This window comes from Myotis myotis, unplaced genomic scaffold (assembly GCF_014108235.1).
Source record: "Myotis myotis isolate mMyoMyo1 unplaced genomic scaffold, mMyoMyo1.p scaffold_m19_p_3, whole genome shotgun sequence".
In the NCBI taxonomy this organism is placed as follows: Eukaryota; Metazoa; Chordata; class Mammalia; order Chiroptera; family Vespertilionidae; genus Myotis; species Myotis myotis.
In genome coordinates this window covers 209,170,206-209,197,100 of record NW_023416335.1, presented here as the reverse complement: position 1 = coordinate 209,197,100, position 26,895 = coordinate 209,170,206, and the positions used below count along the sequence as shown (strand labels likewise).

At 43.4% G+C, this 26,895-nt stretch overlaps 2 protein-coding genes across 10 annotated transcripts in view; one reads left to right on the top strand and one right to left on the bottom strand.

Moving 5' to 3' along the window:
• Positions 1–26,895, bottom strand: part of XPNPEP3 (X-prolyl aminopeptidase 3) — a 48,069-nt gene that overhangs the window by 16,688 nt on the left and 4,486 nt on the right. For 7 of the 9 annotated variants that reach the window (XR_004966391.1, XR_004966390.1, XM_036301749.1 and 4 more), the window contains 3 exons: positions 8,297–8,413; positions 3,409–3,816; positions 621–823 (listed from right to left, as the gene is read on the bottom strand). Coding sequence is in view for 7 of the 9 variants with exons in the window: in XM_036301749.1 (XP_036157642.1) it covers positions 621–823; positions 3,409–3,816; positions 8,297–8,413 (728 nt within the window). In the remaining 2 variants the exon portion in view is untranslated. Of the gene's footprint in view, positions 1–620; positions 824–3,408; positions 3,982–6,943; positions 7,091–8,296; positions 8,414–26,895 lie in introns of all 9 variants that reach the window. The other 2 variants (XM_036301751.1, XM_036301750.1) reach the window with 2 other exon arrangements.
• Positions 16,374–17,303, top strand: DNAJB7 (DnaJ heat shock protein family (Hsp40) member B7). The gene has a single exon (XM_036301753.1). It carries the CDS (start codon positions 16,374–16,376, stop codon positions 17,301–17,303), a length of 930 nt encoding a protein of 309 aa, XP_036157646.1.

Below are 26,895 nucleotides of genomic sequence, written 5' to 3'. Positions count from 1 at the left end.
CCATTTGCTGTGACAGGTATTCTTATGTTAATACTGTTGCTATACTATACCCTTTTCCTGTTAATTGCAGACTTGTAAGCATTGTCATTTTGGGTCCTATGATTCTTTTTTAACCATCAAACTGCTACTATTATTGCAGCTATTGTCAGGAAAGGAAATAAAATTAATTTACGTTGCTCCAAGGAGAAACAACTGAGATCATGGGTAAAAAATACAAGAAGGCAGATTCACTTTGCCTTGCAAGGTACTGAGCAAGTCTCTAGATGTGTTCACTAATGCCAAGGTTGAAGCTGAATGTTCACCTGCCATGAAATTACTGCATTAAGTACACAACCTCAAAGTGCCCATGGAACCCCAAGAGCAGGGGTCCTCAAACTACGGCCCGCGGGCCACATGCAAATACAAATATTGTATTTGTTCCCGTTTTGTTTTTTTTACTTCAAAATAAGATATGTGCAGTGTGCATAGGAATTTGTTCATAGTTTTTTTTAAACTATAGTCCGGCCCTCCAATGGTCTTAGGGACAGTGAACTGACCCCCTGTTTAAAAAGTTTGAGGACCCCTGCCTAAGAGCTTAGATTTTTTTCATTTGAAAACAGCTTTTGCAGTAGGAATCACACCTGTGACGTCAGCTTTCCAGCAATCTGCATTCGTTCAATTTCAGCAGGAGATTTGATCAGCCGTAGGCGCTGTACCAGCTGATGGACAGCCCGAACCTTGTTCTTGCTCTTGGTTTTGACCTCAGTCAGATGCTGCATATAGTCCGCGTGAAGCTGTGCGTGAGCGGGCCTCATCCAGTCATACCAAAGTGTATTTGTCTCGGCTTAAAATAAGATGCCAAAAAAATCAATTTAAAATAAAACTAACAGCAACAACAATAAATACCAACTGTCATGATGACTTAAACAAGAGTCAAAATTGTAAAACGTATAGTGTGAAACTCTAATGCAAGCATGTCAAACTCGCAGCTCGTTTGACATGCTTGCTCTGAGTCTAAAGGGTTGAGCACAAACTCTCTCAGGACCGAAGTAATTGAAGGGTTTGATCATAAATCATTGGAAAGGCCATTCCTTGAAAATGGCAAGATATTCTGAGATTGAACTGACAGCTTTTCTGCCCCAGTACGCAGTTTTGGAACTACCTAGATGGAACTAAACCTTTATTTAAGCTTTGGTTTTATTTATTACTTATTAACCGTTAAAGAAAAGTTAAAATAATTGTTCTCCACACCACTACTGAGCCAGAGGCACTGTTGCATAATTGAACAAAAAGGATAGGAAACTGTACTCAGATCATGACTGTATGGTTAAAAGCATTCCATCCCTTCGCCAAAACTCTCAGCAATGGGAAAGGAAGTTCTCTTCCCGGCTATAGAAATGCTACAGTTGATAGTATGTGCTAATCCACTCTTACCAGGAAACCTTTCCTTTCCCATCTGCTATGTATTCTCATTACAGACAAGCACTATTCATCTTTTAACTATATTTGCCTGATATAAAATAAGTAGGCTCATTATGAAAATGATTTCCATTTACACCAAGTCTCTATTTCCTTTCATTTTTTTTTTTCTTTTATTTTGTTAAATAGAATTTATTGGGGTGACACGGTTAATATAATTATACTAGAGGCCCATGCATGAAATTCACACAAGGGGCTCAGCCCCTGGCTGCAGTGGTGGCTGGGGGCCGCTGCCGCCCCGTTCGTCCGGAAGGACAGGACGTCCGGTCTAATTAGCATATTACGTTTTTATTATAGATTTCAGGTATGCAATTCTACAATTCCTTTCTTTTATTTTTTTCTGACAGTAGCTAATGAACTACTGCATTCCCAAACTATGCCTAAAGGGTTGTATGTTTTGTGTTTTTTTTAAAAAAAAGATTTAAAATTGATTTTTAGAGAGAGAGGAAGAGAGAAACATCAATGTGAGAGTGAAACATTGATTGGCTACCTCCTGCATGCCGCCTACGGGGGATCGAGCCCACCATGTGCCCTAACTGGGAATCGAACCGGCAATCTTTCAGTCGACAGGAAGATGCTCAACCAACTGAGCCAGGCAAGGGACAAAGTAATTTCAAGAAATAGAATAGCTACAGAGAAAATGATTCTATGCCCACATTCATGAAGACTTTGAAGATTATGAAAGTTCCACTAGCTTAGTTGGGTAATCATTTTTACAAAATAGAAAATATTTTATAAAGTAATGGAAAGAACTGAACATTAGAACGTGCATATTTGAGCAAGTCTTTTCTTTCAAGGGAGTCTTTGTAGGAAACAAGTCCAGTAAATTCCATGATTGTTGGAAACTATTTTGGAATTCTGTTTTAGAAACTCACTTCTGATATGGTTTATAAACCACGTAAGAAAAATCAGACTAAAATTTTACAGTCCTTGCCCTGGCAATGTGGCCTAGTTGGCTGAGCACCGTCCCATGCACTGAAAGGTTGCTAGTTCGATTCCTGGTAAGGGCCCATGCCAGGGTTGCGAGTTTGATCTCCAGTAGGAGCATGCAGAAGGCAGCTGATTGATGTTTCACTCTCACACTGATGGTTCTTTCTCTTTTAAAAAAAAAAAAAAAATCTTAAAAATTTTTTTTACAATCCTGCATTATTTTGTCTAAAATCAGTATTTTCCAACCTGATCATCTATCTTATTTAACACATTTGGCTCTAAGTGACTTAAAAAATGCTTCCAGAACTATAGATTTACAAGAATCTCTAAGGATAGTTTATATTGTAGTGTAGGTTCTGCAAAGTTCCAGAAAAGGAATCCCAGAATATTCTGAGTGATCATAATTTCACCAGAATTACTGTAGAGGAAGTGACTATTTTGAGAAGTATGAACTGTGTATATAAATCACCTAAAAATCTTGTTAAAATGTAGATTCTGATTTAGTCAGTATGGAATGGGGGCCTACAATTTTACATTTTCCAATATCTACTATGCATTTGTAATGCTTCTTTTTTTTTCATTTGTAATTCTAATATGCATCACCAGGTGATTCTGATGCTGGTGGTGCTTAGATCATTTTCTTGAGAATACCACCTCATTTTGAAGAATTGGCAAAAGCAGGAAAAAGCAGGGATCAAAGGTCAATAGACTGGTCAGTAGTCTTCAAGAGTGGCCCACACCGATCCTCCACTTCAGAAGGAAATTCACTCTTTGGGATTTCGCACTAGGACAGTTAACAGTCTATGAGAATGAATTCTCTAGAAAGATTTAGCAAGTGAATAAATGAAGTCTTTAAAGCAGACCAGTCTTGTGGTAAAAATTTATGTTCCTTTCCTGGTGCTTAAGAGAAACCACTGCGATGGATAACCATTCTAGGACATTAAGAACTTTGTCTAAATGGGGAAGGAAGGTCTTAACCCCAATCTGGCCCATCATTCGACTTCTCCTCTCATTGGTTACCTTTCAGTTTCGAAACCAGATGTTGAAATTCTTCCAGCGTATAGGCTTCATCCACACCAGTTAGGGCTACTGCTCCATCAGTGCCCGACCGAGGGCCATCCCAAAGTTCTCGACTGGGGTCTCTCCGAGGCACGAAAAGCATGGCCTTGTGTGCTGGTAACTGCTTGCCAGGGAGGCTTTGAAGGACCAGAATGCTATCGGGCTCTTGGAATCCACACAGGTACAGGAAGTTGTTGTCTTGGTGGAAAGTATAGGGGATATCATTGCTCATATAGTATGTAGGGTTGGACAGCAGAACCACTGTCTGGTCTGTCCCACTCTGCCCTTGTGCTTCCTTGTGGATCAGAGACATTAATTTGTGTCTGCGAAGCGCATATTCCACCTGGGATAGTCCTGGAGTCACCTCCCCTAGAAATGACAAACAACAGTGATGCTTTGCATTTCTGCAGTGCCGAAGTACGCAAGGTTGTTTAATATTAGATAAAGATACCCAAGTTCATTTCTTCAATTTAGGCCAAATCTCTTCATAGCACATGGAGAATTATGGGATAGCCCAGGTATAAATTTTCTATTCTATTGTAAAAATTTGAAGGAAAAAAAAGGAGAAAAGAAAGAGATAGTTAGAAATTGATCAGCTGCTCCTGCACGCCCCCCACTGGGGATCGAGCTGGCAAGCCAGGCATGTGCCCTGACTGGGAATTGAATCAAACCTCCTGGTTCATAGGTCAACGCTCAACCACTGAGCCACAACGGCGGGGCTGTACTGTTTTGTGGTTAAGTGTGGACTCTGTCAGACTGTTGTGAAATGAAATCCTGAGCTACCAATCTGCTCTGTGCCTCAGTTTCCTCATCTTTAAAATGGACATAATAAGCCCTGGCCGGGTGGCTCGGTTGGCTGGAGCATTGTCCTGTACACCAAAAGGTTGCGTGTTCGATTCTGTCAGGACACATACCTAGGTTGTGGGTTCAATCCCTGGTTGGGGCACATACAAAGGTCAACCAGTGAGTTCATAAATGAGTGGAACAACAAAAACCAATGTTTCTCTCTCTCTCTCAAATCAATAAATAAAAATTACAAAAAAAACTACAACTAAACAATCACTGAAATATGGACACCTAACTGATTATGAAACTTTTAAGGGGAGATTTGAGGATTATTATTTTTAACCCATTCTAGAACCAATCTAGTATATATTTTTATTAATTTCAGGGAGAGGAAGGACGAAGGAGAGATAGAAATGATGAGAATCATTGATTGGCTACCTCTAATTGGGGATTAAGCCTGCAATTGGGCATGTGCCCTGACAGGGAATCGAACCGAGACCTCCTGGTTCATAGGTTGACGCTCAACCACTTAGCCACACCGGTCAGGCTAGAACCAATCTTTTTATCATTTTAAATATTACACTTGATAGGAAAACAAAAAAGTGGTTCTGGATATGTCTGACAAGTCATTCTGACAGCTCAGCTTCTGAATAGTCCTGTTGTAAAGCACTCCAAACTGTACTTCACATTCTAAAGTTTATTTTGCTTAGAAATGTAGAAATGTTAGAAATACAGGTTTTTGGAACAAACGCTTCATTAGGCACTAATGCTTCCTATTCCCTGATAAGTTTCAGTGTTTGTGTGAACTAAACACCTTGCTGTTCTGCTGGTGACAGCAATACTCCTGTGGCAATGTCCAGGAACTCTATAAGTGTCTCTCTTGTACAGATATAAAAAGTCGATTCACAGCTCATGATAGTATAAAGCTCAGAATGCCACTTGCCTTCCTACATGGAATCATTTTTATTTCCCCTCAGGTGATAAGTGGAGGGAATACTAGTGATTGAAAAGGATGAACTGACATTTTCTGTCTCTACAGACACAGGGATGACAATGTCATGCAAAAGAAGAAATGGTCTATAATGCCTAGGTTTCTTTAAGAAAATGATAAATTTTAAACATCACGAGGAGGACCTGGGTGAGTCAACCTGATTCTTTATTTCCATCTAAAATAGTAGTAGTAAAGCCAGAACAGAATCCCTTTATCTCCCATGTTATTCTACTGAATATTTTCCAAGTTACTGTTGCTTCAGGAAACTTGAGTAGATATGGCCAAGAGAAATCAGCTCCCAAAAATTCAGAAGAAACTGACACAGTAATTTCACTTTTAAGAATTTAAGAAAATAATTGATCAGTATACAGAATGTATACACACACACACACAATTTTTATATAAGAAATAAGTCTAGAAATATACATATACAAAAATCTCAACAGTGGTGGGATTTCTTGGGAGTGGTGGGATTATGATTAATTTTTTTTATCCTCACCTAAGTATATGTTTATTGATTTGAGAGGAGAGAAACATTGATTGGTTGCCTCCCAAACTTGTCCCTACTGGGAACTGAACCCACAACCTTTTGGTATATGGGACAATGCTCCAACCAACTGAACTACCTGACCAGGGCAGATTATGAATAATTTTTAAAAAATGTATGCGTAGCTGTATTCTCTAATTTTTCTATAATATATATAAAACGTGTATAATAATTAGGAAAGGAACTGAGATAGTTTCAAAAAGTTTTAAGTACTGGCAAGTATTGAGAAAATAACTATGCCAAACATGAAACCTTTTGGAGCAAACTAAGTACAGACAACACAATTTTATACCCTAAACTAACAAACTGGCTATGTAAAAGAAAAAAAGTTTTTTTAAGTATTACACGTCTTATAATTTTTCTTAATTTACTCTTTCTTCACCCCACAAACATTTTAACACTTATATATGTTTTGCATCTCTACATGGAGAAAGACAAAGGATTAATACTTTGAATACGTACATAGTTCTTGCCTCTAAAAACTGTATAACTAATAATTCTGCTTTAAAATTTTATCTTCTTCTCTCCCTTCTCACTTACCCCTGCGTCCAAAGCCTATGTCTAGGAGAATAAAGATTAGGACAGGCATCCCTTCCCCCCATAGCTGAGATGAACATGTGAATGTGTATGAGCATGTATGTGTATATGTTTATTTGCATTCATTTTTTGTTGTTAATCTTTACCTGAGGATATTTTTTCCATTGTTTTCTAGAGAATGGAAGGGAGGGAGGAAGTGGGGGAGAAAGAGAGACAGAGATAGAAAGATCAATGTGAAAGAGACACATTGATTGGTTGCCTCCAACATGTGCCCCGACTGGGCCAGGAACGAACTTGAAACCTTTGACCAGCAATTGGCGTGTGGGCCGATGCTCTAACCACTGAGAACACTGGCCAAGGCTATATTCATTTTTTATTTTGTTAACATGTATGTAACATACATAGCAAACATTCTAGATACAGAGACCATCATTTTGACAATATGATTACTAGTTTTAAGGCCTGGAAAATGCAGCTCACCACATAAAAGTATCTCACGACAAGAAATCAATAATTTTCAAAGCTGGTAAAGCTTAATATCAATTCTACATTTTAAAAAAGATTGACGCTAAAAGTAGGTTGATAGGGTAGAGAAATACTTAAATTTACATCAACTGGATTGCTATTAAGCTTACCTTACAGCTTTGAAAAACTCTGATTTCTTGTGTGTTTCAGTGGTGAGCTGCATTTCCTGAGTCTCAGCCGACTTTCCAGCAGGAATTCCAGTCTCATGAAGAATCAGCAAAAGAAGCCCTCACTGAGAGACACACTGGTATCGTTCACTGAGTGGAGACAGTGGAAGAGTAACATATTTCTAAAGGCAGTTTAGATTATTAATATCTATGCTTACACAGACAATACAGATTTAACTTCTCATGGCAGAAGCAACAATTTCCCTTGAAACCCTGGCTGCTGTTTTACACAGCATGTGGTTTTACTCTACCTACCTCTTTGGGATGATATTCATTCACCACAGTTCATCCCTCATGCCTTTTTGATAAAACAATATAAAAACGTTTAGGCATGAATTTGAACGATAGTGATGACACATCTAGCAGCAACACTGGATTCTTATAGCAGAAAAAAATATCGGGGAGGTCAACTTTTATCAGGTATAAAAACCAGTGAAGTAAATAAACACCAATTTTTGCATCATCTTTACTAGTGCTGTCACCTCTCAAAGCTGTGACAGTCAGATCTGGAAATCTTGCATAATCTATACAGGAATATTATTAAACTTTTGAAATGAGTATTTAACACTTTCAAGAAAAACACGTTTTTGAGGATAACACACAAATTCATGAAGTATTCCATATTTTTTTTAAAAAAAACATGTTTTCTAAAATATCTTTAACATAGTAGTTCACTAGGAATCAATAGTTAGAACACAACTGTAGAAACTAAGTCTTAGAAAGCAATAGAACTTTTCTTTAAGAAAATCCTGAGTACATATTTCATCAATAATTCTGAATGGTAAGGCTTAATAAAGTGTTTATGGCTCTAGATAGTACTGTCGGCAGAGTACCAGTAGCCACATGTAGCTATTTAAGTTTAAATCTAAATTATTTAAAATAGCCCTAACTGGTTTGGCTCAGCGGATAGAGCATCGGCCTGTGGGCTCAAGGGTCCCAGGTTCGATTCCAGTCAGGGGCATGTACCTTGATTGCGGGCACATCCCCAGTGGGGAGTGTGCAGGAGGCAGCTGATCGATGTTTCTCTCTCATCGATGTTTCTAACTCTCTATCCCTCTCCCTTCCTCTTTGTAAAAAAATCAATAAAATATATTTAAAAATAAGTAAATAAATAAATAAATAAATAAATAAATAAATAAATAATTTAAAATAAAATTTAAAAATTTAGTTTCTTAGTTGCACTAGCAACATAATAAGTATACAACAGCCACTAGTGGCTGGTGGCTCCTATATTGAACAGCACAGCTCTAGATAAAGCACCTGAAGAGAGACAGTTATTATGGTTAAAATCCTTACCTGGTCTGAGGAGGTGTGGGTGTGTGAAGGGGCTCGGCTGGCCCAAGTATCGATTTGGAACCCTCCTGTCTGGGATGGGCTGGAGGGAGTACCTTCTCTGAGAACAGAATAAGCATCCTAAGGAGAAAGAAAGAGGATGAAATGGAAGAAGGAATCTAGAAGGTCCTCACAGTATATGTATATGTACATTTATCTATCTCCAGCATTTGGGTTTTTTGGAAAATGCAAATTAATTTCATCTTCAATATATATATGGGCCTTCCTCTGTGCCAGCCAGAGCCTGTGTGAAGCCCTGGTAACATAGACATGACCTAATTTTAACCCTTACTGACTTTAGTCTGCTATGTATGCTTAGATTTTTCTATCTTTCAAAATATGTTTGACTCTAGCTTAGCACCCTTCTTCTTTTTTTTTTTTTAATAAATCTTTATTGATTTTAGAGAGGAAGGGAGAGAGATAGAGAGTCAGGAACCTCAATGTGAGAGAGAAACATTGATCTGCTGCCTCCTGCACACTCTCTCTTGGGATGTGCCCACAGCTGAGGTACATGCCCTTGACCGGAATCGAACCTGGGACCCTTCAGTCCGCAGGCCGACGCTCTATCCACTGAGCCAAACCGGTCAGGGCTTAGCACCCTTCTTAATCTGGCCCCTGCTCACTCTTCTAATGGCTAACCTAATCCTCAAAAAACATTACTGCAACCACACTAAACGATGCAAAGAGCCAGCTAATTAGTCTGTATTATGAGAGCATTTGGCTTTAAGTACGCAGCTATCTTCGTCCAAAATGGCCTTTGCTTGTTTCTGATTACTCAACTTCTCAAAAATCAGCTCCAACATCTGGGAGCCTGATTTTTAATTCCCCTCCCTACTGCTTCTGATACAAGGCCCCTCCTCGATGCTACTGCACTTAATTCTATTTTGCTGTTGTTGTGAATCCTAACCCGAGGATGTGTTTTCCACTGATTTTTAGAAAGAGTGGAAGGAAGACAAAGAGAGGAACATCAATGTGAGAGAGACACATTGATTGGTTGCTTCCCGTATGTGCCCGACCCAGGTGGAAGTAGAATCTGCAACCAAGGTACATGCCTTTGACTGGGAATTGAACCTGCAACCCTTGTGCGCAGGCCAACACTATCTACTGAGTCACGTCAACCAGGCTTAATTCTATTTTAAGACCTACTACACTGCACATAATTGCTAGTTTGCTATGAACTTTGGGAAGATAGAGATTATTTGTTATTTTATTTTCCCAGTGATGAGATTCGGGATATATTTTTGAAGGGTAAAAAGCCAACAAATCTGGTTTTGGTTATATGCGGGGAGTAAAAAAAAAAAGCATATTAAGGATGATTCCCAGGTTTTTGCAAGTGGGTGGAAGGTTATGCCATTAAATGAAATGGAAAATACTGAGATAATTATTGGCTATTCCAATGGAGAGGTCAAACAGTCTTAAGTTCGGGGGATCAAAAGTCCTGGGACTGAATATTACCTATGAAGATGGTACAGAGAAAGTCCAGGTACTATATTATTTTGGTGTGAGAAGAAAAAGCACAGGAGAAAGGAAGAAAACTGTAAGAATGTGGTATTTAGGAAGTTAAAGAAACCAGTGTTTTATGAAAGGGGAAACACTTAACTGTGCCATGTGCTGCTAAATCTGAGACCAAAAAGACAACTACTGGATTTGGCAACATGGAAGTCCCTGGAGACCCTGACAAGAACAGTTTTAGTGGAGTATAGAAGATAGAAACCAAAATGGGTGTATTTACAAGATCAGTAAGTTCTGGGGATGTAATGTATAGTATGGTAACTATAGCTAACAATTATGTATTGTATATTTGAAAGTTGCTAAGAGAGTAAAAGTTCTTAAAAGAGCTCTGGCCAGGTGGCTCAGTTGGTTGTAGCTTTATCCCATACACCAAAGAGTTGAGGGTTCGATTCTGAGTCGGGGCACATACCTAGGTTGCAGGTTCAATCCCCCATAGGGGGCTCATAATGTGCAATGTCTAGAACAGCCGTGGGCAAACTACAGCCCGTTTGAAATGAATAACAAAAAAAAAAAAAGACCGTACCCTTTTATGTAATGATGTTTACTTTGAATTTATATTAGTTCACACAAACACTCCATCCATGCTTTTGTTCCGGCCCTCCGGTCCAGTTTAAGAACCCATTGTGGCCCTCGAGTCAAAAAGTTTGCCCACACCTGGTCTAGAACCTAAATTCTTTTTTTTTTTAAATTAAATCTTTATTGTTCAGATTATTATATTTGTTCTTCTTTCCCCCCCCCCCAACTCCCCTCCACCCAGTTCCCACCCCACCCTCCGCCCTTACTCCCCACCACTGTCCTCATTCATAGGTGCGTGATTTTTGTCCAGTCTCTTCCTGCATCCCTCATACCCCTTTCCCCCCCAAGAATAGTCAGTCCATTCCCTTTCTATGCCCCTGATTCTATTATAATCACCAGTTCATTCTGTTCATCAGATTATGTATTCCCTTGATTTTTAGATTCACTTGTTGATAGATGTGTATTTGTTGTTCATAATTTGTTTCTTTACCTTCTTCTTTTCTTCCTCCTCCTCCCCCTCCCCCTCCCCCTCCTCCCCCTCCTCCTCCTCCTCTTCTTCTTCTTCTTCTTAAAGGATACCTTTCAGCATTTCATATAATACTGGTTTAGTGGTGATGAACCCCTTTAGCTTTTCCTTATCTGTGAAGCTCTTTATCTGACCTTCAATTCTGAATGATAGCTTTGCTGGATAAAGTAATCTTGGTTGTAGGTTCTTGGCATTCATCACTTTGAATATTTCTTGCCACACCCTTCTGGCCTGCAAAGTTTCTGTTGAGAAATCAGCTGACAGTCGTATGGGTACTCCCTTGTATGTAACTGACTTTCTTTCTCTTGCTGCTTTTAAGATTCTTTGTCTTTTGCTCTTGGCATTTTAATTATGATGTGTCTTGGTGTGGCCCTCTTTGGATTCCTTTTGTTTGGGGTTCTCTGCGCTTCCTGGACTTGTAAGTCTATTTCTTTCACCAGGTAGGGGAAGTTTTCTGTCATTATTTCTTCAAATAGGTTTTCAATATCTTGCTCTCTCTCTTTTTCTGGCACCCCTATAATTCGGATGTTCGTACGCTTGAAGCTGTCCCAGAGGCTCCTTACACTATCTTTGTATTTTTGGAATCTTTTTTCATTTTGCTTTTCCGGTTGGGTGTTTTTTGCTTCTTTGTATTTCAAATCTTTGACTTGGTTCTTGCGATCCTCTGGTCTGCTGTTGGGAGTCTGTATAATATTCGTTATTTCAGTCAGTGTATGCTTAATTTCTAGTTGGTCCTTTATCACAACATTGAGGGTCTCACTAGATTTCTTGAGGATCTCACTACATTTATCGGCGGTCTCACCAGTCTTTTCGAGGGCCTTACTAAATTTATTGGCGGCTTCTAGACAGTTCTTAAACACCTTAAAAGTGTGGTTAGGAACTCTATGTCCAGTAGTTTGCTTTCCTCCATTTCTGTCATTTGTGTCCTGTTTCTTTGTCTCCGCATTTTTTTATGCTTTCTTGGTGCACCCCCTTGTGGTCTTTGCGCAGTCTTGTTGTAGTTAAGCCTTGATTGTTGTAGGTAACACTGGGGGGGATTTGACCTCCAGGCCAATTGGCTGTGAGAATCAGCTGTGTCTACAGTGGGAGAACTTCTGTCCTGATCTCTAGGGAGGTGCTAATCTAGCCTCTGCCTGAGGCTATTCAGCAAATGCCTGCGTGCAAGGCTTGGGCGTGGCGGGTCCCAGGGGATCAACAGGGCGAGCAGTTATGGCTGCTCTCAGTCCTGCCTTTAGAGGCTCTGCTTCTCAGTGTCCCAGCAATTGCTGCAAGTACCTCGGAGAGAAAGCTGCCCTCGAGTTCCAACCGATGCCAGACAGTCCCGCTTCTCCTGTTTGAGTCTGGGTCCCCAGAGACTCGCCCGGAGCTGGAGCTCAGAGCCTGAGACTCTCTCCCAATTGAAAAAGACAACTGTGCCCTCAGCTGCCAGCCCGCTCCGCATGCATCTCTGCACCTTAGTATTTTACTTCCGCACTGCACCTCCTCTGAGTCTCGGTATGCTTTTCTCTTTCCTTCTAGTTGTAGAATTTCCCCTCAGCCAGCCTTCCTGTGGTTCTGGGTGATGTCCATTCCATCTTTTAGTTGTATTTTTGAAGTGGTTGTGTGAGGCAGCAATCTCTGGTGTTTACCTATGCCGCCATCTTGGTTTCTCCTAACCTCTAGAACAGCCGTGGGCAAACTACGGCCCGCGGGCCGGATCCGGCCCATTCGGCTGTTCTATCCGGCCCGCAGAGCCGAAAGAGCGGAGGGTTCTCTTGCTCTCCCCTCCGCTCCTTCACCAGCAGCAGTGTTAACATGTATTAGTTCACACAAACACTCCATCCATGCTTTTGTTCCAGCCCTCCAGTCCAGTTTAAGAACCCATTGTGGCCCTCAAGTCAAAAAGTTTGCCCACCCCTGCTCTAGAACCTAAACTCTTAAATCCTGGTCTAAGAAATGAGATAGAGTTGGAAAGAGCAGAATCTGGAATCAGATAGATCCAAGTTTAAGTATCAGATTTTTCACTAATGAGCTAGGTTTCCTTAGGCAAATTACTATTTTTCAGAGGCTCGGGTTTCATATGGACACAAAATATTTATTTCGCTGGAATGCTGTGACAGTTCAATGAGAAACTGCATGTAAGACACTTGCTACAGGGTCTGACCCAAAGATGGTACTCAAATAATGTTCAATATTATTATTACCGCTACTTATTTTCAATGGTAGGTAAATATAATCACATGGATACCATACATACATGTAAGTACAGATACTGGAGAGAATTGAAATTATTTGAGTTTAAGAGTTCTGCAATACTTCTAGTCAAGTGGTATACAAACAAAAAGTAAAAAATATTCAAAGCTGACAAATGGTCTTGAAAGACTGGCTAGAAATTTATACTATTATTTTCCATGTCATTAGAATATCATTTAAACAAGTTGTTTATAAATGTCATGAAAAAGAAAACAACATATAGAGGAGGAGAAATAGAGACAGATCATCTTAGGGAATTTCCTAAGACAATAAAATGAGCCAGGAATACATCTTTATAATTCAGGCCTAGCCTATTGATAATTTAAATTGTCCCCAAAGAAAACCAACTTTGGTCGAGTTTTCTTCTAACTGGATTTTTTAAAATTGATTTTTAGAGAGAATGAAAGGGTAGGGTGGAGGGAGGGAGAGGGAGAGAGTGAGAGTATCTACCTGGATTTTCTAATCCTAACTTTCCCACATACAACTGATTCTCCACACAGCAGACACATTAAAAATGTAAATCTAGCCGAAACCGGTTTGGCTCAGTGGATAGAGCGTCGGCCTGCAGACTGAAAGGTCCCAGGTTCGATTCCGGTCAAGGGCATGTACCTGGGTTGCCGGCATATCCCCAGTAGGGGATGTGCAGGAGGCAGCTGATTGATGTTTCTCTCTCATCAATGTTTCTAACTCTCTATCTCTCTCCCTTCCTCTCTGTAAAAAATCAATAAAATATATTAAAAAAAAAAAAGTAAATCTGACGCATTATCACCTCCCCACCCCACCCCAAATTGGCTTCTCACTAGAAATGAATGCTAGCTTTATTTATAATGGGTCAAAAGTGGAAAAAACCAACATGTCCACCCACATGGCTAGTAGCTACTATACTAGATCATACAGCTCTAATGTCATCTCTTCAGAGGCCTTCTAAAACCAATCGAAGGTAGATTTCTGCCATCACGCTTTTTATTTTAAAACTAGAGACCCAGTGCACAAAAATTTGTGCACTCGGGGGTGCGGGGGGAGGGGGTCCCCTCAGCCCGGCCTGTGCCCTCTCGAAGTCTGGGACTCCTCGGGAGATAACGACCTGCTGGCTTAGGCCTGCTCCCGGGTGGCAGCGGGCAGGCCCAATCCCTAGGTGTAGCCCCTGGTCGGGCTCAGAGCAGGGCCGATTGGGGAGTTGGGGCGCTGCCCCCAGTCATGCACAGAGCCGGGCAGATCGGGAGGTTGCGATGCCACCCTCAGTCACGCTCAGGGTAGGGCCAATTGGGGGGTTGGGGCACCGTCCCGTCACACTCAAGGCAGGGTCGATGGGGAGGTTGCGGCGCCACCCCCTGTCACGCACAGAGCAGGGCCAATCAGGGGGTTGGGGTGCTGCCCCCTGTTATGCACAGAGTAGGGCCGATAGGGGAGTTGGGGCACCGCCCGCTGTCACACACAGAGCAGGGCGGATCAAGGGGTTGGGGCGCTGCCCTCTATCACCCACAGAGCAGGGCCGATCGGGGGTTGGGGCACTGCCACTGTCACACTCAGGGCAGGGCCGATGGGGAGGTTATGGCTCTACCCCATCACACACAGAGCAGGGCCCGTGGGGTGGGGGTTGGGGCACCGCCCTCTATCACCCACAGAGCAGGGCCGATCAGGGGGTTGGGGCGCCGCCACTCTCACACTCAGGGCAGGGCCAATGGGGAGGTTATGACTCTACCTCGTCACACACAGAGCAGGGCTGATCAGGGGGTTGTGGTGCCGCACCCTGTCACACACAGAGCCGCAGGGCGATCATGGGGTTGGGGAGCTCCCATCAGGCACAGAGCAGGGATGATCAGGGGGTTGGGGCGCCTTCCCCTGTCACGAACAGAGCAGGGCGGATAGGGAGGTTGTGGCCCCGCCCCGTCACAAACAGAGCCGCAGGGTGATCAGGGGGTTTGGGCGCTGCCCCGTCACACTGATCCCAGTGCCGGGAGGCCTCTCGGCTCCGTTGATCCCAGTGCTGGGAGGCATATTACCCTTTTACTATATAGGATAGAGGCCTGGTGCACGGGTGGGGGCCGGCTGGTTTGCCCTGAAGGGTGTCCTGGATCAGGGTGGGGGTCCCCACTGGGGTGCCTGCCCAGCCTGGGTGAGGGGCTGAGGGCTGTTTTCAGGCTGGTGGGTGACTGAAGCTCCCAACCGCTCCTTTTTTCTTTTTTTTCTTTTTATTCCGGGCCAGCTTTAGCTTTGAGGCTTGGTTCCAGCTCTTGGGCCTCCGCTGCTGAAAGTAGGTTTCTGGCCTTTGTTTACCTTCTGTATTTGAAACAATGTTGCGATCCTGCTGGCTGAAGCCAGAGGGACTAAAGCAGGTTTCTGGGGTTTTGTTTAGCTTCTATATTTGTAACATAGTTGCTTAGAGTTGCAGCTCAGAGGCCTGCAGCGGCAGGCGGGGAACGTTGGAGTCCTCCGTCACTGAAGCAAGCAAGCCTCATGTTCGCTTTAAGCTGCCTGGCTGTCAGCCGCCATCTTGGCTAGCAGTTAATTTGCATATCACCCTGATTAGCCAATGGGAAGGGTAGCGGTCATACGCTAATTACCATGTTTCTCTTTTATTAGACAGGAAGCATTTATCACATTATCTCCCATTTATTCATTGTACTCTATGATAATGTAAACACCATGAAAACTGGCATTTTTTTTTTTTATTCAATACTGTTATTACCAGTGGCTAAAACTGAGCCTTGCACAAAATAGGCATTCAATAATATGTATTGAATACATAAACACAGTTTTCAAAATCTTTAACTACATGTTTTTTAGACTTCTTCATTTTTCCAAACCAAAACATGCAAGCACTGGGAAGTAAGTTATTAAGACTTAGTAACCTAGAGGTCGCATTATGCAAGTAGCATGCTGTGGCCAGTAACAACAGGTCCCACTGATTTATGAGGTATTGTTTGAGGCTTCCAGAGAAATACAGGAGAAATCATCCAGAGGGTTCAGGGCGGTCTGATATGACTCTGGACTAGCTCCATTGAGAAGGTCAAGTCCTACCCCAACCCCCGGATGACACCATAATGCAGCCCTCTCTGACATAAGCTTGTAACTCTGCTTACCACACAATCAGTACCCTATCATCTCCTAGCAGTGACCCACAGCAACATTGTCTTCAATGTAAAAATGTGCCTATTTGCAGTCACTCTACCACCACCACCAACAGAGCCGGCACGGAGAGGAAACCACGGTTCTTACTACCCAGGGCACCCCCTTCCAACGATTTGTTAAAACATGGTAGATTACTATGAAGTTCTAGGAGTGCAGAGATATGCTTCATGTGCAGACATTAAAAAGGCTTATCATAAAGTGGCACTTAAATGGCACCCTGATAAAAATCTAGAAAATAAAGAAGAAGCGGAGAGAAAATTCAAAGAAGTAGCTGAAGCGTATGAGGTATTATCAAATGATGAAAAACGGGACATTTATGATAAATATGGCAAAGAAGGATTAAATGGCGAAGGCGGAAGTAATATTGATGATTCTTTTGAATATGGCTTCACATTCCCTAAGCCAGATGATGTCTTTACAGAAATTTTTGGTGAAAGGGACTCATTTTTATGTCTTTTCTTTGAAGACTCACTTGAGGACCTTTTAAATAGTCCAAGAAGTTCCTATAGAAGTAGAAACAGAGGTGCAAGATCCTTTTTCTCTACCTCCCGTGAACATCCAGTTTTTGAGAGATTTTATGAATATGACACAAGATATACACCATATGATTCACTGGGCCAAGAAGACCTTAATTTTTTCTCTTCCCTGGCATTTGATGACAGTGGGATGGACAACTACACATCTTTTACTTCATATAAAACTGTTAATGGCAGAAAGACCAATACAAGCAGAATTATTGAGAATGAGGAGGAAAGAGAAGGGGAAGATGAGGGCGAGTTAGGGTCCTTCCTCATTATAAACGATGTGTTAGATGAAGAGGGCTTTGCAGAGCATAGGTGGAGAAGACAGTCACTTGACAATTATTCACCGAAGTCCTACAGCTCCAAATATGTGCCTCAATACACTTGTGTGGGAAATGAGCAACGTATACCGTGGGTCACCAGCAACAAGGATCCCTCTGTTTTCTCAGCAGGATTCAAAGAAGGTGGTAAGAGGAAAAAAAAGAAGCATAAAGAAGTGCACAAGAAGAAGTCAACCAAAAGGAATCGTTAAATTGGCTCTTCAGACACATTATGTTCATATAACATTTGGAACACGACTCTTTGTGTTTTGATTAATCAGTTTTGTAGGTAACTTTTGTTTAATACTAGAGTAAGACTTATGATTAACACAATCAGCAGGATTGTGGTCAGTGGTTGTTTGGAGGTATGCCTGAAAAAGATGTATTTATGGTGACAATTATATTAAGAATGTGGAAAGTGGCAAAGATGATTTTCCTTCTGTTTTTGAGCTAAATGTTTATATATTAGGCTTTTAATAGTTTATGATCTATTTCATTATTTTCCTTTTAATTAAAACTACTATACAAACTTCTGGAATATGTATAGCATTAGGAACTAAAACTGTATTGAGACACACAGGTTCAGATTATATAATTATTCATGAAATGACTTTTTTTCCGATAGAGGTAGAGCATTTGACACAGAACTTAAAGACATTATAAATTTTTAAAAAAATGTATTTTATTGATTTTTCACAGAGAGGAAAGGAGAGGGATAGAAAGTAAGAAACATCGATGAGAGAGAAACATTGATCAGCTGCCTCCTGCACACCTCTCACTGGGGATGTGCCCGCAACCAAGGTACATGCCCTTGGCCGAAATCGAACCCGGGACCTTTCAGTCTCAAGGCTGACGCTCTATCCACTGAGCCAAACCAGTTAGGGCGACATTATAAATTAAAAATTAAAGTATAAAGTATTTTAAGTTAAAAATAGCTAGACTCATATTTGTACAGCCATGTCACAGCAGTACTTATTCACAATAGCCAAGAAGTAGAACGAACCCAAATGTCAATCGATTAATGAATACATAAAATACCTGTACATACAGGCATAGAGTGGAATAGTATTCAGCCATAAAGAGAAAGGAAATCTGGTATATGCTACAACCTGGATGGACTTTTTGACATTATGCTAAGTGAATAAGCCAGTCATAGGAAGACACTTTATGATTCTACTTATCTGTGGTATCTAAAGTCAATTCATAGAAACAGAAAGAAGAATCATGGCTACCTGAGAGTAGGGGGAGGGGAAAGAAAGAGTTGTTAATTGGTTTAGTTTCAGATTTGCAACATGAAAAAGTTCTGGGGATCTGCTTCACAACTGCATATTTAAAAATGATTAACATGGTAAATGTTATATGTATTTTACCACAAAAAAAAAAAAAAAGGCCAGACTTACCATGGATTCCTCAGAGCAACCTGGCTATATCATGTGTTCTAGGTCAGTGGTTGGCAAACTGCGGCTCGCGAGCCACATGCGGCTCTTTGGCCCCTTGAGTGTGGCTCTTCCACGAAATACCACGTGCGGGCACACACGTACAGTGCGATTGAAACTTCGTGGCCCATGTGCAGAAGTCAGTATTTTGTGGAAGAGCCACACTCAAGGGGCCAAAGAGCCGAATGTGGCTCGCGAGCCGCAGTTTGCCAAACAGGGTTCTAGGCCATCAGTGAATCACTCCAGATAGGAAACTTTCTATTTCATTTGTTCTAGTCCATCAGTGAATCACTCCAAATAGGAAACTTTCTAGTTTCCTTTTTTGTTAATCTTTACCTGAGGTTATTTTTTCCCACTGACTTTTAAAGAGAGTGGAAGGGAGGGAGGAGAAGAGAGAGACAGAGACACACACACATATTGATTGGTTGCCTCCTGCACACGCCAGACCAAACTTTCTATTTCATTTGTTCTAGTCCATCAGTGAATCACTCCAAATAGGAAACTTTCTAGTTTCCTTTTTTGTTAATCTTTTTTTTTTTAATTAAATCTTTATTGTTCAGATTATTACATTTGTTCCTCTTTTTTTCCCCCCCATAACTCCCCTCCTCCCAGTTCCCGCCCCACCCTCCGCCCTCACTCCCCACCCACTGTCCTCATCCATAGGTGCACGATTTTTGTCCAGTCTCTTCCCGCATCTCCCACACCCCTTTCCCCCCCAGGAAGAGTCAGTCCATTCCCTTTCTATGTCCCTGATTCTATTATAATCAACAGTTCATTCTGTTCATCAGATTATTTATTCACTTGATTCTTAGATTCACTTGTTGATAGATGCATATTTGTTGTTCATAATTTGTATCTTTACCTTTTTCTTCCTCTTCCTCTTCTTAAAGGATACCTTTCAGCATTTCATATAATCCTGGTTTGGTGGTGATGAACTCCTTTAGCTTTTCCTTATCTGTGAAGCTCTTTATCTGACCTTCAATTCTGAATGATAGCTTTGCTGGATAAAGTAATCTTGGTTGTAGGTTCTTGGTATTCATCACTTTGAATATTTCTTGCCACTCCCTTCTGGCCTGCAAAGTTTCTGTTGAGAAATCAGCTGACAGTCGTATGGGTATTCCCTTGTAGGTAACTGAGTTTCTTTCTCTTGCTGTTTTTAAGATTCTCTCTTTATCTTTTGCTCTTGGCATTTTAATTATGATGTGTCTTGGTGTGGTCCTCTTTGGATTCCTTTTGTTTGGGGTTCTCTGCGCTTCTTGGACCTGTAAGTCCATTTCTTTCACCAGGTGGGGGAAGTTTTCTGTCATTATTTCTTCAAATAGGTTTTCAATATCTTGCTCTCTCTCTTTTTCTGGCACCCCTATAATTCTGATGTTGGTATGCTTGAAGCTGTCCCAGAGGCTCCTTACACTATCCTCGCATTTTTGGATTCTTTTTTCATTTTGCTTTTCCGGTTGGGTGTTTTTTGCTTCCTCGCATTTCAAGTCATTGACTTGATTCTTGCGCTCCTCTGGTCTGCTGTCGGGAGTCTGTATAATATTCGTTATTTCAGTCCGTGTATGCTTAATTTCTAGTTGGCTCCCCAATATAAGATCGAGGGTCTTATTAGTTTTCTTGTAGATCTCATTAAGTTTATCGGCGGCTTCTAAACAGTTCTTGAGAGACCTTAAAAGTGTGGTTCTGAACTCTATATCTTCCATTGACAATTTTGTCCTGTTTCTTTGTTCTCCGCATTTTGTTATGCTTCCTTGGTGCACCCCCTAGTGGTCTTTGTTTGAAGTCTTATAGTTAAATCTTGATTGTTGTAGCTAATTCCAGGGAGGGTTTGACCTCCAGGCCAAGTGGCTATGAGAATCAGCTGTGTCAGCAGTGAGAGAACTTCTGTCCTCTAGGGAGGTGCTAACCTGGCGTTTGCCTGAGGCTATCTGGCAAATGCCTCTGTGCAGGGCTTGGGCGGGGCGGGTCGCACAGGATCAACAGGGTGGGCCGGAGAGAGCAGTTATGGCGGCTCTCAGTCCTGTCCCCAGGGGCTCTGCCTCTCTGAGTCCCAGCACCCGCTGCAAAGCTCAGAGAGAAAGCTGCACTCGCTCTGACCGAAGCCAGACAGTCCCGCTTCTCCCATTTGAGTCTGGGTCCCTAAAGACTCGCCCGGATCTGGAGCTCAGAGTCTTCGACTCCCTCCCGATTGAAAACGCCAACCGCGCACTCCGCACCTCAGAATTTGACTTCAGCACTGCGCCCCCTCTGAGTGTCCGTATGCGTTTCTCTTTCCTCCTAGTTGTAGGACTTCCACTCAGCCAGCGTTCCTGTGGTTCTGGGTGATGTCCCTTCCGTTTTTTGGTTTCACTTTTGAAGTAGTTGTTCAAAGCAGCAAACTCCGGCGTTAACCTATGCCGCCATCTTGGTTCTCCTCCTTTTTTGTTAATCTTTACCTGAGGTTATTTTTTCCCACTGACTTTTAAAGAGAGTGGAAGGGAGGGAGGAGAAGAGAGAGACAGAGACACACACACATATTGATTGGTTGCCTCCTGTACACGCCAGACCGGGCCAGGGAACAAACTTGCAACCCAAGTATGTGCCCTTGGCCAGGAATTGAACCCATGACCCTTCGGCGTGCAGGCCACACTCTATCACTGAGCCACACCAGTCAAGGCTCTATTTTCTTTTTTTTTTTTTTTAAATATATTTTAATGATTTTTTACAGAGAGGAAGGGAGAGAGACAGAGAGTCAGAAACATCGACGAGAGAGAAACATCGATCAGCTGCCTCCTGCACATCCCCTACTGGGGATATGCCCGCAACCCAGGTACATGCCCCTGACCAGAATCGAACCCGGGACCCTTCAGTCCGCAGGCCGACGTTCTATCCACTGAGCCAAACCGGTTTCGGCAAGGCTCTATTTTCTTGTTGAGTATGTACACAGGATCTACGGATACAGTACTCTAAAATACCACCTTTAGCATTATAATTTAGGGTTATGATAGAAGATAGATGAGTTACAGACACATTAGACACTGAGCAAGTGGTTTGAGCTAAATGTTTGAATACGTTCTTTCAAATGAACTTAGTTTAATATCAACATTATTACTTCTTAGCTTCCTTCAATTATTTTTCAAAATATAGTTTACCCTATTGCTTCTACTCATTTAACAATATTTTAAAAAAGTAGTGTTCTAGATACCTGGGGTACAATAATGAACAAAGAGCAAAAATCTTAGTTGTCACAGACTGGAGAGAAACAATAAACAAATATTAAGTATATATGATGTTAGTCATAGTTGCTAAGGAAAAAAATAAAGTAGGGGAAGGGTATGGGGTTTTGAAGTATGAGAGTTGAAATAAAAATACTTTTATTGATTTTTAGAGATAAAGAGAGGGGGGAGAGAGAAACACTGATGTGAGAGCATAACATTGATTGGCTGCCTCCTGCAAGCCCCCTTATAAGGGATCAAGCCAGCAACCTGGGAATGTGCCCTGACTGGGAATTGAACCGGCAGCCTATCAGTGCAAAGGACACCCAAACCGAGCCACACCAGCCAGGCCAAGAGCTGATATTTTAGCTAAAATAGCCAGAGAAAAGTGATAGTTAAATCTGAGTCAAGAGTGAAGGAGTTGGCCATGTGTATACCTGGTAAGAGAGAACTCCAGGCAGAAGGAACATCAAATGAAACATTCTTAAGGCAGCTGTTTGAGAAAATGGAGAAGTTCAGTGGTAGCCGATTAAAAGAGCAAGTAAATGCAGTAAGAAAGGTCATGCAGGGTTTGCTAGATCACAGCATGGACTTTGTTATTATATGTGGGACAGAAGCCACTGGAGGCTTTGATCAGAAGAGTGACATAATCTTACAAATTTAAAAAGGCCCACTCTGGCTGCTGGCATTGAAAAGAGGCCCAAAGTATGCAGGGATAGAAGCAGAGACATCAAGCTATTGCCACAATCCAGGCAAGAGATGGTAGTAGGTTGGTCCAGGGTGGTGGGGGTGAAGAGTGGTCAAATTCTGGACATTCTAAAGGTAGGGCCAAACAGAATTTGCTAACAGGCTGGATGCTGAATATGGTAAGAGTCAAGGTTTTCTGCCTTAGCCACTGGAAGCAGGGAGTTGCTATTATCTGAGAAAAGGGCTGCAGGTGTTAAGTTTTGGATGGGCTACATTTGAGACTCTTAATTTTATTAAGCACCTGGAAAGAAATGCTGCATTGACTTGTATCCTTCATGTTACTTGTCACTGAAGTCTTCCTTTTTAAGCAATAAGACCTATTGATGTAATTTAAATCTTTTTGTTCTTAGAAATATAATTATTATAATTAAATTTTAATGTAACTAAAGGATAGGAGCAAATAATCAAGCAGCACTAAAACCCAATCATCTTTGGCAAAAGAAAGTTCAGTGCTATTTAGCAGTGCAACAAATTTGGAAACCAGAAAAAAATTATAATATCTGTTATTTTTTATATTTTATTATTATTGATTTCAAAAAGAGGGAGAGGGAGAGAAGGATAGAAACATCAATGATAAAAGAGAATCATCCATCTGCTGCCTCCTCCATGCTCCTTACTTGGGATCAAGCCTGGTGTGTGCCCTGACCAGGAATCCAACCGAGACCGCCTGGTTCCTGGGTCAAGTCAACCACTGAACCACACTGGCTGAGCTCTACTATTTTTAAATGATTTATAGTAGTGTAAGATTTGTTTTGTTTGATTTTTAAGTTGGTAGGTGGGTGAGAAGGAAAGGTCATTATTCCATAGGAGGGACTGGTGACAATTAGCACTAAAATTTATTTTCAGAAAATCCTCCTATCTAATAAAAGAGAAACATGGTAATTGGCGTACGACCGCTACCCTTCCCATTGGCTAATCAGGGCAATATGCAAATTAACTGCCAGCCAAGATGGCGGCCGGCAGCCAGGCAGCTTGAAACTAACATGAGGCTTGCTTGCTTCAGTGACAGAGGAGTCCAACGTTCCCCAACTGCCGCTGCAGGCCTCTGAGCTGCAACTCTAAGCAACTATGTAACAAATATAGAAGCTAAACAAAACCCCAGAAACCTCCTTTAGTCTGCCGGGCTGGATCGCAACATTGTAAGCAAAGGCCAGAAACCTACTTTCAGCAGCGGAGGCGTAAGAGCTGGAGCCAAGCCTCAAAGCTAAAGCTGGCCCAGAATAAAAAAAAAGAAAAAAGAAGAAAAGGAGTGGTTGGGAGCTTCAGTCACCCGCCAGCCTGAAAACAGCCCTCAGCCCCTCACCCAGACTGACCAGGCACCCCAGTAGGGACCCCCACCCTGAAGGGTGTGTGACCAGCTGCAAACAGCCATCATCCCCTCATCTAGGCTGGCCAGGCACCCAAGCAGGACCCCCCACCCTGATCTGGATCACCCTTCAGGGCAAACCAGCCGGCCCCCACCCGTGCACCAGGCCTCTACCCTATATAGTAAAAGAGCAATATGCCTCCCAGCACTGGGATCAGCGGAGCCGCGAGGCCTCCCGGCACCGGGATCAGTGTGACGGGGCAGTGCCCAAACACCTGATCACCCTGCGGCTCTGTGTGTGATAGGGTGGCGCCCTAACCCCCCCCCCCCCCACGGGCCCTGCTCTGTGTGTGACGGGGTAGAGCCATAACCTCCCCATCGGCCCTGCCCTGAGTGTGAGAGTGGCGGCGCCCCAACCTCCTGATCGGCCCTGCTCTGTGGGTGATAGAGGGTGGCACCCCAACCCCCTGATGGGCCCTGCTCTGTGCGTGACAGGGGGCAGCGCCCCAACCCCAATTGGCCCTGCTCTCTGCGTGACAGGGTACAGAGCCCCAACCCCCCTGATAGGCCCTGCTCTGTGAGTGACAGGGGGCAGTGCCCCAACCCCCTGATTGGCCCTGCTCTGTGCATGACGGGGTGGCGCCGCAACCCCCCCATCGACCCTGCCTTGAGTGTGACGGGATGGTGCCCCAACCCCCCAATCGGCCCTACCCTGAGCGTGACTGAGGGTGGCATCGCAACCTCCCAATCCGCCCAGCTCTGTGCATGACAGGGGGCGGCGCCCCAACTCCCCAATCGGCCCTGCTCTGAGTCCGACCAGGGGCTGCACCTAGGGATTGGGCCTGCCCTCTGCCACCCGGGAGCAGGCCTAAGCCAGCAGGTCGTTATCTCCTGAGGGGTCCCAGACTTCGAGAGGGCACAGGCCGGGCTGAGGGGCCCCCCTCCCCCGCGAGTGCACAAATTTTTGTGCACCGGGCCTCTAGTATCTAATAATAGACAAACATGGTAATTGCCATACCTCCGCTACGCTTCCCATTGGCTAATCAACAGGATATGCAAATTAACTGCCAACAAAGATGGCGGATGGCAGCCACGCATCTGAAGCAAACATGAGGCTTGCTTGCTCCAGTGGTGGAGGAAGCCAAGGTTCCCCCCCGCCACGGCCCAGCTCTGAGCTCCGGAAGCAACAATGTTTCAATTATAGAAGCTAAACAAACCCCAGATACCTGCTTTCAGCTGCCAGCGGGCTCAGTGCTTACAGCGTCAGTGATGGCAACAGAGTTTCAATTATAGAAGCCAAACAAACCCAGATACCTGCTTTCAGCCAGCCGCGGCCTCAGAGCTGGAGCTGGGCCTCAGAGCTGGAGCCAGCTCTCAGCTCCAGTGGCAGCTATAGAAGGTAAATAAATCCCAGAATAAAAAAAAAGAAAAAAAAAAGAGGCTGGGAGCTTCAGTCACCCACCAGCCTAAAAATGGCTCTCAGCCCCTCACCCAGACTGGCCAGGCACCCCAGTGGGGACCTCCACCCTGAAGGGTGTGTGACCAGCTGCAAACAGCCATCATCCCCTCATCTAGGCTGGCCAGGCACCCAAGCAGGACCCCCCACCCTGATCTGGATCACCCTTCAGGGCAAACCAGCCGGCCCCCACCCGTGCACCAGGCCTCTATCCTGTATAGTAAAAGGGTAATATGCAAACTGACCCTAACAGCAGAAAGACTGGGAATGACTGGTCACTATGACATACACTGACCACCAGGGGGCAGACGCTCAATGCAGGAGCTGCCACCTGGTGGTCAGTGCACTCTCACAGTGGGGAGCCCTGCTCAGCCACAAGCCAGGCTGATGGCTGCCAGTACAGCAGTGGTGGTGGGAGCCTCTCCTGCCTCCTCAGCAGCACTAAGGATATCTGACTGCAGCTTAGGTATGCTCCCCGCTGGCAAATGGACATCTGCCGAGGGCTGCCAGGCTGCCAGAGGGATGTCTGATTGCCATCTTAGGTCCAATCCCCCGGGGAGCAGGCCTAAGCCAGCAAGTGGTCACCCCCGAGGGGTCCCAGACTGCAAGAGGGCACAGGCCGGGCTGAGGGACTCCCTTCCCCGAGTGCACAAATTTTTGTGCACCGGGCCTCTAGTCATAATAATAAAAGGCTAATATGCAAATGATCATCACGGAGTCACGCCATAACGACTGATCATAAGGGGCTTGACGGGGTACCTGAGGCTGCGCCCCCCCAGCCCAGTGGGGCTTGACGGGGGACCTGAAGCTGAGCCCCCTGCCCAGCGGGGCTTGAGAGGGGTGGGGCCGGCCAGGTCTGGGTCTCGCCCAATGGGAGTGGGGCTGGCTTGGTCTGGGTCTCACGCAATTTTGAGGCACGTGCGGGTAGGTGGGGACTTAACTCTGGTCCCTCGGCACGCCCCCAGACTCTGACAGGAAGGAGATTTTCATATACATTTTACTAATTTTCTTTCATTTCTGACACTTCTATTATAAAGAAAGGGCAAATAGCAATATTAAAATATTTCCTATAATTAATTCACTTTTAATGTGCACAAATTTCATGCACCGGGCTACTAGTAAAATCATAAAAGCCTAGGTTATTTTATTATTTTATAAAATATGTTTCTATTGATGTTTAGGGAGAGAGAAAGGGGGAGAGAGAAACATCAACGTGATAGTGATACATCAATTGCTGCCCTCCTGCATACCCTCTACTGGGGATCCAGCCCACAACCTGGGCATGTGCCTTAACCAAGGATCGAACCCTAAACCTTAGTGTATATGGATGATACTCTAACCAACTGAGCTACTCTGCCAGGGCTCTGCTCATTGTTTCTTAACATAATATACAAGGTCTTCCAGGCACTAACCATCAGCTTCTTTCTCAACTTGATTTTCTATCCCCTCTTCCTACACATCTTAGGCTTGAGCCCAAGTTTTTCCAAAATGTGCTCCAAGGGATACCAGTTCAAGACTCACCACAGAAAAAGGGCTCCATGGTCAAATACATTTTGCAAATTACTACTGCCAAATACATTTCCCTTAAAGAGACCCAGACTTGGTTTACAATGGGCACTGTGAAATGCAGCATTCCCTGTACTTATGCCACAGAACTATGTTGGTGTA